Source organism: Protomyctophum bolini (genome assembly GCF_963924005.1).
Source record: "Protomyctophum bolini genome assembly, chromosome: 7".
NCBI lineage: Eukaryota > Metazoa > Chordata > Actinopteri > Myctophiformes > Myctophidae > Protomyctophum > Protomyctophum bolini.
The window spans coordinates 31,189,750-31,204,631 of record NC_137868.1 but is presented as its reverse complement, the minus strand read 5'-3'; the positions used below and the strand labels follow the sequence as shown (position 1 = coordinate 31,204,631).

The following is a 14,882-nucleotide window of genomic DNA, read 5'->3' as shown; positions in this document are numbered from 1 at the left end:
CAAATTAATATATATATATATTTTTTTAAGGTATAGAATGTGCCTATGTATTGAAAAGTACAGATATACCGTGTGTGTGTGTGTGTGTGTGTGTGTGTGTGTGTGTGTGTGTGTGTGTGTGTGTGTGTGTGTGTGTGTGTGTGTGTGTGTGTGTGTGTGTGTGTGTGTGTGTGTGTGTGTGTGTGTGTGTGTGTGTGTGTGTGTGTGTGTGTGTGAGATTCATGACTTTTTAATCCCAAGCTACACCTGGATTTGTCTCATATGGCACCGTTTGGGAATCACTGGATTAACATAATTATTTAGCCTGGGATGCTGAGATTGGAATGTCTCATTGTGTATGTTGTACAACCTCAATGAGTTGAGAGGAAAACACTACTCTTTCAAAGATTAAAGAGAGGATTTCAAAGACAACATTTATAACCCAGCGTACGTATGTATTAACATTTTATATGCCATAAAACAGCTAGACTTAAAACTAACTAAAACTTTTTTTAATCTTCCACTATTCTTCACCGTCAAAATATTTTCCTCTTGAGTATTAAGCCCCACTTCTCTCTTCTTTCCAGAGTGCTTGTTGTGACTGACAGTTATGAGTTTTGCGCCACTGTGCTATTCACGAACGAATGAGGTCTGATTGACCAAAACAACAAGCAAGCGTATGAGAAAGCAGTGATTTAAAAGTGTGTATATACTATATATTGAAAGTATAAGCCCCTTGAGATGTCACATCTCATTTTAGAGGGGGTCCTCAACACAGATACATTGTACAATACAGTTCACAAAACAATACAACAGTACAACCATACATACAGACAGGACAAAACAAAACAGAACAAAAGCTCTCCCAAAGATAGCTCCCACCCCACTGTTTCAACCCTAATAGCAGAGTTCATATGGGGAAAAATATACCCTTTGCACAATAAAAACATGTTACTAAGCAAAAAACAAACAAGCAATACCAGCATGAATATGTGATAATAATGAACAGCAGCACCGTGTGTGTGTGTGTGTGTGTGTGTGTGTGTGTGTGTGTGTGTGTGTGTGTGTGTGTGTGTGTGTGTGTGTGTGTGTGTGTGTGTGTGTGTGTGTGTGTGTGTGTGTGTGTGTGTGTGTGTGTGTGTGTGGGAAGTGAGAAGCAACCGCTGCCGCTGTGTTTTTTGCGTGTTTGCATAGCTATTCCCATAAAGTGGGCCAACAGATGTTGATTTGGCTCCAACAACAACTGTCTCCAATCAGTTTGACTACTCTGTCTGATAGGACAGAGTAGGCTAGCCTTATTTCACACATACATGCGTGAGAGAATATAATGTATGTTAATATATTCATGTGTGTTTCAACGTGTAATGTTTGAGTGAGAATAGTATTGCCGTCAATATTGACATTTGAAAAATATGTTAGTATATACAGATGTGCTACTGTATAAGATGCATCTATGCACATGACCATGTGTCTTTATTTATTTGCGTGTGTGCGTGTCTGTCTGTCTGTGTGCGTGTGATCGTCTTTATGCTCCCTCCAGCTGTGTCATGCGGCGTCCCCATTGCGCCCGTGCACGGAGGTGTGCTGGCTGCTGATTACTCCGTTGGCACACGCCTGACCTACTTCTGCGACAGTGGCTACCGGCTCTCCTCCAAGGAGCTGACGACAACAGTCTGCCAACCGGATGGCACCTGGAGCAACCACAACAAGATCCCCCGCTGTACCGGTGAGCTGAGGTGGGAGTGGGAGGGAGGGGAGGCTGAAAAAGGATATGAATGCTCACATGAGGCTGTATTCCAGCTACAACAATAACAAAAGGATAATAATAAAAAAACGAGGAAATACTGTTCCTGAAACACTGTGGGCTTGAGTAGCCCGCTACGCGATGATAATGTATTGACCCGCAATTACGTCACAGTCCAGGAAAACGGGTCCGGGAATAAAGATGTAACAATAGTGGGCTCGGTACTCGAGACCACAATAATACTGAATATAAGTGAGAATCAAAAATGAGAAAATTATACAGAAAAGTTAAAAGGGCAGGTAGTATGGCAAGTGTGAAAAACCTCTTAAGGCAGGTATGATAGCGTTAGCTAGGGAATGTGCAAGATGGCACATGGGGGGGGTCCCAGATGACAGAGAAGTGACAAGGACTTTTAAGACCTTTTTAATACCTCAAAAAGAAAGAAAAGAAAAATAGCATTACTGCATCAAAAGTAATTAACAAACTAAACTATAAAGACTGGTCAAACATTGGCCAAATTGTTAAATAATAAGAAAGAGACCCCACACAATGTATCTGCTATTTTCACAATATTTATCTGTGGTACCGAAAGTTTAATGTCTCACTCCTACATTCCATGTACTTGTCAGGGCCCCATTTCAATTATGATTATTTTGGGGGCTCACAGCCTGAAAAGGTTGAGAACCACTGTATTATTTAGCATTTTTCCATTGTGGTTCTGTATTCAATTCATCAAGAGGTAATTACCTAGGAGTTACAGTTAAACAAGCCACAGCTGAGAACGTGCGTCCTATTCTTGTCCCGTAGTGATGGTGTGTCCCAGTCTGGGCTCCTTCTCTCTGGACCATGGGAAATGGAGGATAGTCAATGGCTCGCATTATGAGTATGGAACCAAGATCATCTTTACCTGCAATCCTGGATACTACCGTGTTGGCCCTGCCCACATCCAGTGCCTGGCCAATGGGGTGTGGAGTTGGAGAAATGAGAGGCCTCGGTGCAGAAGTGAGTGACTGGCTTCTTCTAATGGCTAATTTCAATATGTCATTGTCTAGTGTCTAGCCTATAGGCAAAAATTGCCAAACTGTCGTTGTGTTACCAACATGTAACTAGACATGCCCATAAAGTAATACAGTCTATAGCCTAACTTATAAAATGAATGCTGTATTAAATGAAACGATTACATAATCTGTATATTTAGTATTTAATCAAAACTAATACATTTTGACCAGAATGGTGCTTGGAGAAAAAGAAATACACATACGGTAGTGGCATGCATTTCCATTTCAAAACTGCTGCCAAGCCAATCAAACAAATCTATGTAATTTGTACCTGTGGTTGGCGTGCACAATAAAAGATAACCATAAGTGCAGTGAAATCAGGGTAGCAGACATTCAAAATGCAGCTGTGTATAAAGTATGGAGGATATCGCCAACCATAGAGTGGACTGTGTGTGAAATACCACTCACCGGTGTCACGCTAAATATCACTGTGAGAAATGGATCAGCTGCAACATGCGACCTACTGTATCTTAAGAGGAGGAGTTTCCACCCCCCGCCAGCCCAATGCATACACACACTCAATACACACACTTTGCTATCATTAGCATTAGCGCACACCGTTTACCTCTCGCCAGAAACGTTTACATGTCGGGAGCGACGCGGTACAAAGTCACAAATGACATCCGAACTTTGGATGGCTGAATATCCACCAAGGACAGCTCTCCTGGATTCCTTTCCGACTTATGGAGGTTTGAAAATCCTCCTTTGAACTGCTTTAAACGGAGATCAGATTTAACGATCCATAGCTAGTGGTGACGGAGGTGTTGCATAGCAACCGGATCAATGTTAAAAGCTGCCGTGGGGCTCAACCATATACACTATATATACTGTATAGAGTATACATTGGGGTCTGTGTATATACAGACCTAGCAAATAACGTCCCCTAGCTGGGGGTACGTATATATACGGACATGCAGAGAAAGAATTAACAAGACACCTAATGTTCCAGGCAATTGAGTCTGTAATGGGTCCCCCTCCAAATCAGCCTCTAGAGGCCTCCCCAGAAATGTGCACAAAGTTTGTCTCCCAATTTGTGGACAAAATAACAGCCATCAGGCAGAAGATCTCTTCGGCTCCCACAAACCCCCCTGGCTGCCCCCTAGTAACAACAAAACTCCCCCAGTTCCAACAGATTTCATTGACAACCCTGGAAGACTTTGTGTCTCATATGAACTCCACCTCCCGCAAAACAACGGTTAGGCTAGGGGTTCATGTAAAGTGTAGTCCGAATAGGAGGAATACAGTTCCTCCATCAGATTGCTTAAACAGACAAATCCCTAGACAAAATACCAAGGTGTTCTTCAGTGTCTTCCTCAGTGGTACATAAAGTATATATACTATATAGCATGCCACATGCGAACACCCCATTGTTGAGTCCGTACATACATAAACACATGCAAAGTACAGTATTAGTGCATAAACATACTGTATATTGGATTACTGGGATTGTCTCATAGAATAAAATCCAAAAGACAGTAAATAATGAGAACAAATGCAATATGCAATATTGAAATAGACTGCTAGCATAGATGTACTCCAAATCCACTTGATTATCAGCTATGTACAAACAAACATTTTATTTCACATACACAGATGTGAAAAAGCCTCCTACAGTATGTTATGCTGCCATGGGAACTGTTCTTTAAAAGGCATACGAGTGGAATAGTGTCTGTATTGGTGAAAGGAAAAGCCAGCCGGTGCGATGAAAGATGTCGGGACAAAGGCAAACACCATCATTATCCTCCAGTGAAATAGTACAGGTCACTCTTATATCTCATTATGGTCAGTGAGATGGGGGTACATGACTCTATTTTCCCACTCCCATTGACTCAGAGGATGACAGCTAACTTGCCTTTCCTCCTTCCTCTCTGTTTTCTATTTATTCTTTCACTCATTCTCTTTTACTCCCTCTTTCTCCATGCTCCTTTCCCTCTTTTGCATCATCCTGTATCAGTAATTTCATGTGGAGACCTGCCTACTCCTCCAAATGGGAAGAAGATTGGTACCCAGACCACCTTTGGAGCCTCTGCCATTTTTAGCTGCAGTCTTGGCTATGTTTTGACCGGCTCCACTGTCAGGGAGTGTCTTCTGTCTGGCCTATGGAGTGGGATGGAGACACAGTGCCTGGGTAAAGCAGGGTCTAAACATTTCCTTTGCCTGGATCAAGTGACACTATACATCTGTTCAGAAATAGTTCTGAGTGTTCTTTTAAAATCCTATAAGCCCTTAGTAAACCCAGTTCCAGTAGGTAACGAGAGAGTCTAATTGCTTCCCTTACTAGTCATGCATGGCCAGACTAGAAGAATAGAGACAATGCATTATATCTATGTGCTACAAGCACATGTACTACAAGCACATGTTGTAGTACTTTAGCCGATGCAAAGTTGAACAATGTAGTACAAATGCAAGCACTTCTTGTTCAACTGTCTTAGCTCACTTGCAGCAGGGTACTCTACTGTATGGCCGCTTTGTGAGATTTAGTTTTTCCAAAATGTTAAATATGAGAGCGCAGCCATTGTGTCGCGACTGGCCTGAAACCGTCAAATGTCTGCCAAGCCTTACCAGCATGATTCCCTCTGCTGTGACAGATCGGATCCATAAACAAGCAAAAGCAGTATGGCTAAGCACAGCTGAGCTCAGCTCAGTACAGTGAAAGATAGGCGAAAAAGTAAGAAGGATGGAGAAATGTGACAGGATTGTTGGAACCGGATGCAATCTCAAAACATGATGGCCTCCTTGGCAGGTACATTAGTCCATTTCTCAACCCCTTTGACGCCTGCACTCTCAGCTCAGCACAAGATTGGTTCGGTTCATTAAAAGAAAGACACCACTCTCTTGTCTGGTGATATGACAGCCAGGGTTAACATAGCTGGGGACCTCTCGGCATAGTAGCCTACTTCAGCACAATCTTCACTGGATCTGGCTGCCCTCAAGTGTGGGAGTGTGATAACAAAATCCCCAGCTGAATTTCAAGTTGCAGGAGTGAATTAGGGAAATAAGATTTGCCGTCAGTGGACATTTTCTATTGTTTAAGTGGCGGTGGAAATCTCAGCAAGATTCCTCCTCTATTGTAGCTGAAAGTAATACGATTATGTGCACGAGTGTATTGTACAGATTTTGAGGAATTTCACTGCGTCTTCTCCAGATGAGAGAAGCTCATCTAGTTATCACTACAAGTTGGGTTGGGCAAATAATAGGTTAATAATTCATATGAACTGAACTGCCAGCGTATTATAGGGTTAGGGTTAGAATAGAATACCCTTTAGTAGCAGTAGTCATCATAACTTTATGTTATCTGATCTTTGAAATGGATGTAGTAATATGCATTGTGGAAGCTATTTATGAACTTGGTAGGAGTAACCTAGAAATATAAAGGTTAAACCATTTTAAATTAAAATAATTTTTGCTCTCTCTCCTTTTTCTCTCTCTCCTGCAGCTGGTCACTGTGGTGTGCCAGAGCAGATAGTTAATGGGCAGGTGATTGGGGAGAACTTTGGCTACAGAGATACGGTTGTTTACCAGTGTAACCCTGGCTTCAGGCTCATTGGCTCCTCAGTACGCATCTGCCAGCAGGACCACAACTGGTCCGGACAACTCCCAGTATGTATCGGTAAGTGCTTTAATACTGCTTCTCTTTCATGGCTGATTGAGTGCAAGAGAGGGTTGATAAGAGAGAAGGAAAGATTGTTGGAGACCGAGAGAAATAACGCCCGAGTTACACCAGAGAATGTACGCGTGACGCATGCACAGTCCGTGCACGCACTAAACGCTCCTGGCTACACCAGATCTGTGGGTGCATGCAGATTTACTCCACTGTCTCCATTTGGGACATACAGTATATGCATACATGCGAGTGGTGCTATACGCATGTAAAAAAAATAGAACCGATCCTATTTTTAGAGCACGCTATCCGTGCGTCTGGTGTAGTCGGTATCATTGACATACATTGGATCTTTCCAAACGCACTGTACGCGTACAGTAAATTACACTCAGAGAGAGACTGAGAGAGATAGTGCACATGTGTCTGTGTGTGATTGCTGTGCAGGCATAGAATAGAATGAGCGACAGTGAGTGGTTGTGGATGTATTGAAAACTGACAGGGGAAATCTGTGTGTGAGAGAGGCGGGGGGGGGGGGGGGGGGCAAAGAGATCAAGAGCCAACTTTACAATACCTACAAGTGCCTGTCTGCACTCTAAATTTAGCCTGTTGTTGCTGCGCTGTTGAAATAAAACAGTGGTACCCAACCAGTGTGACTCCACATGATTACATTTCATTAAGCTCATGAATTTCAAGGGGACCTAAGTTTTAGATATTATTATTTTTTCTGTGTGGTAAAACAGTATTATGCATTATTAAAAGGGTGTACTGTATTTTCTACTTATCTTCACTACTTATCTTCTAAAGTCACATGGAATTCCTCTGGAGTGTTATGCTAACCATTTGTGCGTATACAGGGCATGCTCGTATGCTTGCAATGTTCAATCTTATGTTCACCTATTGACATAATTTAGATGTGTCATTTAGCCTTTCCCTTCAACCCAGTCATTATGTGCAATTCCCATGGTGCTCTATAAGGTTAATGATATGATAATGACATTCATATGATAAGTGTCACTTTACGTCACCTATTGATTAATTATATCGAATTCTCCGTCTCTTGCATGCTCTCATACACATGCTATCTCTCCCTCTCTATTCCACTCTGCCCCACTCTCTCTTCCATCCCCAACCTCTCTTCTTTACCTCTCTCCCTCCTCCTCATGTCTTTCCTTCCACCTCTTCCCTTGGTGCACTCATGTCACCCTCAGCTGTTACATGTGGCCACCCAGGCAGCCCCATCTACGGTCGCACAACAGGAGATGGCTTCAACTACAATGATGTGGTGCATTTTGCGTGTAACAAAGGCTACACCCTGGAGGGCCCCTCCACAGCCCAGTGTCAGGCCAGTCGCCAGTGGAGCCAGCAGCCACCAACATGTAGAGGTATCATCCACTCTGTTATGGCCATCTTTTCTGTCCATTACATGCCAGGCAATGTGACCGAGGTAAAATATTGCAGTCCTGTCCCGTTTTTCCGGTGTCATATTGTGCAGTAGGCCTGTCCCTGATGAAGAATTTATTCTCGAATCTGATTGGCCAAATGTTGCCTATAGTCGAATGGTAGTCGACTATAGGGAACTACGGGGATATATTTGTTGTTGTTGTTTTGCATGATTTGAATGGAGTCTGATGTATCCAGTCTGATGAGGATCATACCATTTGGGCTTCATGCTTAACGTCTGATTTAACATGATTTCTCCCAATACATCATGTTATATATCCTATTTCTTTCAAACTATTTGTTAATTAATATATAACAAATTAGGACAATCTCTCAGTCGAATCATGTTTTTTTTGCATGATTCGACTAAGAGACTGGTAGTCGAATGAGAGTCCCTCAATCGATTAGTCGACTATTCGACTAATCGAGATCAGGCCTATTGAACCGGTTGAACAACCTACTGCGGCAGCTGACACTGGTACACTGACCGTTTTGACACTGAACAAATGTCAGTATGCATGTCATTACCAACGTGCTTCAATTGGTCACTCACTGGGATAATGTTGTGGCCCTAAAATAAATTGACATTGTCAAAAGTCGTCATACTTAGCCTTGAACTCCATGGACCGACCTGTAGTCAGCCCTGCTTGACGTTCACAATGAGAAACTTTTCATCTGACATGGCCTTAATCATAAAGTCTGTAGACATCTTTAGAGATGGATTGGATTGATGGAGCACTTCCTGCAGTGTTATTATTACTCAAGCACCACCAGCAAGGATGAGCACATGAATCAGGAGCCAGCACCATGTGCAATATAATGATCACTCATCAATCATGACCAATACTCAATGTTCAGCAACACCATTAAAAGGTGCAAGGTTTCTTTAGTGTTACATCCTGTGTATGGGTACAAGAGTAGGCCTATATTATGTACATTAGTTTAAACCTGGTTGACACAAATTTGTATTATTCCAGTACTGGATCCATGTGATGGAAATTGCACATACGTACGTCATGAACAAGAGCAAAAATAGAACATTCTCCTGTACTTGTAGGCGGCCCCATTCATCCAATAGACAGTATAGATAATACTTGACATCATTTTTGAAGGATTATGTAATTTAACCAGTCATCAGATTAGCCATGGGTAGTCAAATAAATCTTGTAATGCACATGTGAGCTGAACATTTGAAGGGATATGACATTATGTCATAATTCTTCTTACATAAGTCAAACCAAGTCGGAAAACCCAACAGGCTGTCAAGGTCCTGGCATTTTTTGTTATTAATTTGACTCTGACCACTACACCACTTAAAATGCACTAAAGGTCATTCAGCACAGAAATTGGAAATTGCAAATGTGGTTGCAATTTCCCTCAAGCGGCTCGTTAAGTATAGTATGATGATGATGTATTGATCCACATGACGTCACGTCACAGCTAACCAGATAAAGTTTCTACGGATTAAATAATAAATAATAGTCGGGCATTACTATGAATGAATGAATGAATGAATGGTTTATTTTTTAAAACAACATGTAAATGATTATTACAGCAACAAAACGTTTTACAGGACCGAAAAGGTGTATAGGCTGAAGCCGTAGCTTATATACTGTAGTGCCTACCCTTTTTGACGTACTTTATATTACATTAGTGAAAATAATAATAAAAACCAACAATTAAAAATAAGGTCACTGAAACCACACACTGTGTACACTATGTTACAGTATGTATCACAGCCTCCCGAGAATATTTAAATTGCAATGAGAAGCTTTCTGTGTTGGTCCTGTTTCCATGGCCATGCAGGCCATTGGTATACTGTAGGTTGCTGCCAACAACAGTTCCAGCTGTACTCGAGACCACACTGCTTCAAGGAAAAACCAGTCAGATCCAACAACAGTTACAGCTGTACTCGAGACCACACTGCTTCAAGGAAAAACCAGTCAGATCCAACAACAGTTCCAGCTGTACTCGAGACCACACTGCTTCAAGGACAAACCAGTCAGATCCCCAGTGGTGATATTTAGAGAGAGGTTAATTATGCAGATAATTGCCACATAACTGTTACTTATTGTCACTCTTTTTGTGGCCCCATATAACTCACATTGGGGTAGAGGTCCTCTGTAAATGGCTGTAGATAGTCATAATTAAACTTGTACTGTATACACATGAGCAAATTGCATTGCACAAATTAATTAAAAAACACCATATTATCTTGCATCATGTGCTGCTGCTACACGTACAGTAGTCTACATATCGGATGCAATCCAACCGCATTCAGTACGCTATTATCTGACACATTACCAGCTAAATCAGCACTGATTTATACTAAGCTAATGGATGAGAAGCATCTTTGTGCTAAAAACATTCACTGGCCATTTTATGCGATAACAAAACTGGTGATTTTGGTAACTGTTGTTATGATGCTCTCCATGACAATGGAGAGCATAAAAATAAACGATATGCTAAATTCACTTAAAGTTATCATTGATAAATAAACAGCAGAGGACTGCATTCTCTTTTAAATTGTTATTGCTGCACTGATGTTTTAGGGAAGAGTGCCTCTTCATTATACATTTCATGAAATGATGGCGTCAATATGCAACTCAGGCAACAATTTCTCAGAGTTACATATTGAGAAATGGTGTCTTGACTGAAACATCCTTACAGCAAAATATGCCATTATGATGAAGCTAAATAATTCATGAAGGCATAAATAATTTGTGCTGTTGTTTTTTCCTTTCTTGCCCAGTGGTGAACTGCACTGACCCAGGTATCCCTGCCAACTCCATCCGGGAGAGTAAGATTGAGCATGGAAACTTTACCTTTGGCAGTGTGGTGTTCTATGACTGTAACCCTGGATATTATTTATTTGGCTCGTCAGTGCTCACCTGCCAGCCGGCTGGACACTGGGACAAACCACTGCCTGAATGCATTGGTAGGATGGATGGTTCTATAACTATTTCCATCTCATATATTCATGTCTGCTTATGTACCTGTCCATGTATCCATCTATTTATAAATGCATCAATTGAGCGATCTATGTACTATATCTTATCTGTCTTTCTCTCCATCTATATTGTACAGTGGTTCAAAAGGCTGATTCATTGTACAGCTGAGCTATCTCTAGGTATTTAGATAGTAAAGAACCACTGTAAAGGTGGGTCCATATCCACTTGAGTGTGTCCTCCTTTGCTTTTAAAACTTTTAAAACTTTGAGTTTTAATGATACAGTAAGTTACTATCCGTCCTGAGAAGCAGCAGCTGTGTGATGCTTGATATCCCGGTGGCTTATGTTTTTGTGAGCCTAATGGGCCAGGAATGGGCCAAGTATAACAGGACCACATGGAGACCAGTTGTTTCAGTTGTAGCTAATGATCTCGCAGAAACAAACAGCCGCCACCACTACTCTACTGGAGTTAACTGAGGAAGCGATCATTGAGTGTTGAATGATGGTGCCAAGATTCATGTTGTTAGAGCATGTTAGAGCCTTTAGTTAAAGTAAACCTCTGCATTTTGTACACAGGCGTGGGAAGTTCTGGCAACCACTTCATTTCATGATATTATGATACACTACAATTAGTTTGTCACACTGAATGATGCACAGTAGTATCAGCTATCTCAATTGTTTATATTCTATTCCAGGCTTCGGTGACTCTGAACAGAAATGAGTTTTGTCAACAATTGCTAAAACTCATTAAAACTGTCAAAAACCATAATGAGAAAGTGTTTTCTTTTTTTCTTCCCTACAAAACCTACAAGGACTTCAGGCATTCTGTATCTTTATATAGCGCTATCATATTTTATTTATTTGTATGTCTGGGTAAAGAGGATATTATAATTATATTAAATGTTCCCACTCAGACCTATATACTATAGCCAAATAAGAGTTGCAGCATAACAGTAGATTCTAAAATAGATTCTGATTTGCCTACTGTCTTTTGATCCTGACATGGCAGCATGCAGTGATGGGGAAAGTATTTGAATTGTTTACTTGAGTAAAAGTATCAATACTGCAATGTAGAAATACTCCAGTATATCAAGATGTACTTAAAGTAACAAAAGTACTGTGAGCTTTTAGATTGGCTTGTAGACTGGCAGCATGGAATCCTCACCCCTTCTCTTTATCTCTTCCAGAGGTGGACTGTGGAAACCCTGGTTCTCCTCCCGGTGGTGTCATGGTGGGGGAGAAGTTTACCTTCGGCTCCACGGTGCAATACTCTTGTTCTGGAGAGCGGCAGCTCATTGGAGACCCACCACTATCCTGTCAGCTCAATGGACATTGGAGTGCCACACAGCCCCACTGCTCAGGTACTGTTTATGCACGCACGAGCGTCCACAAAAGTGAAGCTTCAAAATCGTTACCGTTTCCGCCAAGACGAAGGCATGGCTGAGAATAGGTTTTCACCCCTGTCCATCCGTGCGTGTATGTGTGCCCGTCCGTGCGTCTGTGAGCAGCTAATCTCCGGCACCAATTGCTGTGAAATTTTGCACGCACATTCCCGCTAGGCCAAGGAAGAAATGCCACTACTGTATATAGACAGATTTATGGGAGCAGCTAATCTCTGGCACCGTTGGACCGCTCGACGTGAAACCTTGCACGCATACTCCTTGGAGACCAAGTAAAAAAAAAAAGCCCCACATTTCTCACATCGGCCTGTTACAGCGCAGGAGGCAGATTTTTGCTAAACCCATTTTTCGATAATTCTCCTGATTTCCTGAACATCAAGCACATTGGTACAGATTATCTCTATGGTGATTAAAATGTATCTCCCATTATTTTAATATGCCATCCTGATTGGTTAAGATGGTCTTCCAAAGTTTCCAGGAGTGGCCTGTTTTGAACAAATTGCCTCAAATCATGAATGCAGTGCCCGATTACCATGAAACAGAGGAAGGTATTACAGGTATTACAGGTTTATCCAAACTTTTATTTCAGCAGATCACTTAATTTCTTAGCAGATCTTTTTTTTGTGAAAGCAGCCTCAGTAACGATATATTATTCCCCAGCATTTCCAGCAATGTTAAAGGTAGGGCAACAAATGATTTAAATCTGGAAAGGTTCTCTATATCCGCTGAGAAAGCGCAAACATAATTATGTCCTATATATAAACAGCAACAACAGCTGAAGATTGCTTAACGTTCATAAACACACACCACATTGATACAATCAAGTCCTTTAAAGTGAAAAATGCAAATACAATAATACACAGCCAGTTAACACAGTGTCAGAAATGTTGCAACTTTGCCCTGCCTTACAGTACAGTTACAGTAGGTCTGTGACTATGTTATGCACCCTCTTCAGCACCATGGACAGCGAAGGACATTCAGAGTTGAGGAAGAAGGAAAAAAGAAATGCCAGTGAAAAGCGGCATGATTATGTAATAAAACTAACATGTAATGTAATGTGCAGATAACATCATCAAAAGCAGTTGCTTAATGTCAGCCTAGCTTGATTCAGTAAAGCTGCAAAGATTGTTGAACTTGTTGAACTGAATCGCCTAAACATTCATTAATTATACAAAATGTTGGATGGAAGCTCTTTGCTTTGGTTTTCTGTGGATGCAACAAGTTCTCACATGTTGCCCCAGAGGTCCCAAATGTGAGTCCAATCAACACTATTGGCATAACTACAGTGTGTAGGCTGAATCATTGCACTAATTAGAGTGAGTGAAGTTCCTTCTTACGCACGCACGCACGCACGCACGCACGCACGCACACACACACACACACACACACACACACACACACACACACACACACACACGCACGCACACACTTTTATTCACACTTAAAATCAAAACCAGAAACAAGAAATGCAGGACAGATATAGGGAGACTAACGGTTAGTAGTGGGTCGTAATGACCTCATAGCTCCAGTGCTGTGCAATAAAAAGTATTTGCCAGATCCACTCTGTTTTAGCTTGTGCCCTTCGGAAAATAAACCACCACTCAGTTTCTGTGTGACTGTGTGTGACTGTGTGACTGTGTGACTGTGTGTGTGTGTGTGTGTGTGTGTGTGTGTGTGTGTGTGTGTGTGTGTGTGTGTGTGTGTGTGTGTGTGTGTGTGTGTGAACTTGTTGCATCCACAGAAAACTGATGCTACTGGCATTCGCAAAGGGCTTCAATCCAACATTTTGTAATTAATGAATTCAGTTCAACAAGTTCATCAATCTTTGCAGCTTTACTGAATCAAGCTAGGCTGACATTAAGCAACTGCCCGCAGTATTGATGATGTTATCTGCACATTACATGACTATACATGTTTTTTTTTTTTACATAATCATGCTGTGTTTGCTGTGTTTCACTGGCATTTATTTTTGTCCTTCTTCCTCAACTCTGAATGTCCTACGCTGTCCATGGTGCTGAAGAGGGTGCATAACATTGTGTTAACTGGCTGTGTATTATTGTATTTGCATTTTTCACTTTAAAGGACATTATTGTATCAATGTGGTGTGTGTTTATGAACGTTAAGCTGTCTGAGCGATTTGTCAATGGTGGCATTTTAAGGCAGTCTTCAGCTGTTGTTACATAATTATGTTTGTGCTTTTTCAGCAGATATGGAGAACTTTGCATTTTAAATCATTTCCATACAATTGTATTTAAAGAGAAACTGATAATGTTGTCTCTGGATGTGTACTAGCATATGTATTAGTAAATATTCTGAAGTTGGCCCTTATTTGTTGCCCTAATAGATTCAGTGCACACAACATAAATTAGTTCAATTATTTATTTGTTTATCTTTACACAATTTTGGCTTCCAGCTCATAAAACCCACTAAAACTGAATTTCAAAAAAATTGAATACTGTGAAGAAATCACCATTTCAATCAATCAAAATATGGTACTTTCAAAACAGAAATGTCAATCTCCAATACTTGGTTGGGAGTCTCTTTGCCTTCATCACTGCCTCGATACGCCGTGGCATTGAGGCAATCAGCCTGTGGCATTGCCCGGGAGTTATGGAAGCCCAGGTCTCCTTGGTGCTTGTTATCAGCTCTTCTTGTTTTTCCTTTTGATAATACCCCATGATTCTCAATGGGGTTTAGGTCCGGCGGTATA

General features: G+C 41.3%; 2 protein-coding genes across 3 annotated transcripts in view; both read left to right on the top strand.

Annotated features, from left to right (window-relative positions):
- cmc1 (C-x(9)-C motif containing 1) overlaps positions 1–14,882 on the top strand; it is a 307,618-nt gene that overhangs the window by 71,341 nt on the left and 221,395 nt on the right. The window lies entirely within an intron of this gene.
- LOC308318953 (CUB and sushi domain-containing protein 3-like) overlaps positions 1–14,882 on the top strand; it is a gene marked incomplete at its 5' end in the record, with an annotated part of 301,597 nt that overhangs the window by 216,751 nt on the left and 69,964 nt on the right. Inside the window, 7 exons of the mRNA XM_080768691.1 lie at positions 1,520–1,705; positions 2,531–2,725; positions 4,736–4,909; positions 6,218–6,391; positions 7,591–7,764; positions 10,575–10,760; positions 11,960–12,133. Coding sequence (XP_080624817.1) covers positions 1,520–1,705; positions 2,531–2,725; positions 4,736–4,909; positions 6,218–6,391; positions 7,591–7,764; positions 10,575–10,760; positions 11,960–12,133 — 1,263 coding nt within the window. The remainder of the gene's footprint in view (positions 1–1,519; positions 1,706–2,530; positions 2,726–4,735; positions 4,910–6,217; positions 6,392–7,590; positions 7,765–10,574; positions 10,761–11,959; positions 12,134–14,882) is intronic.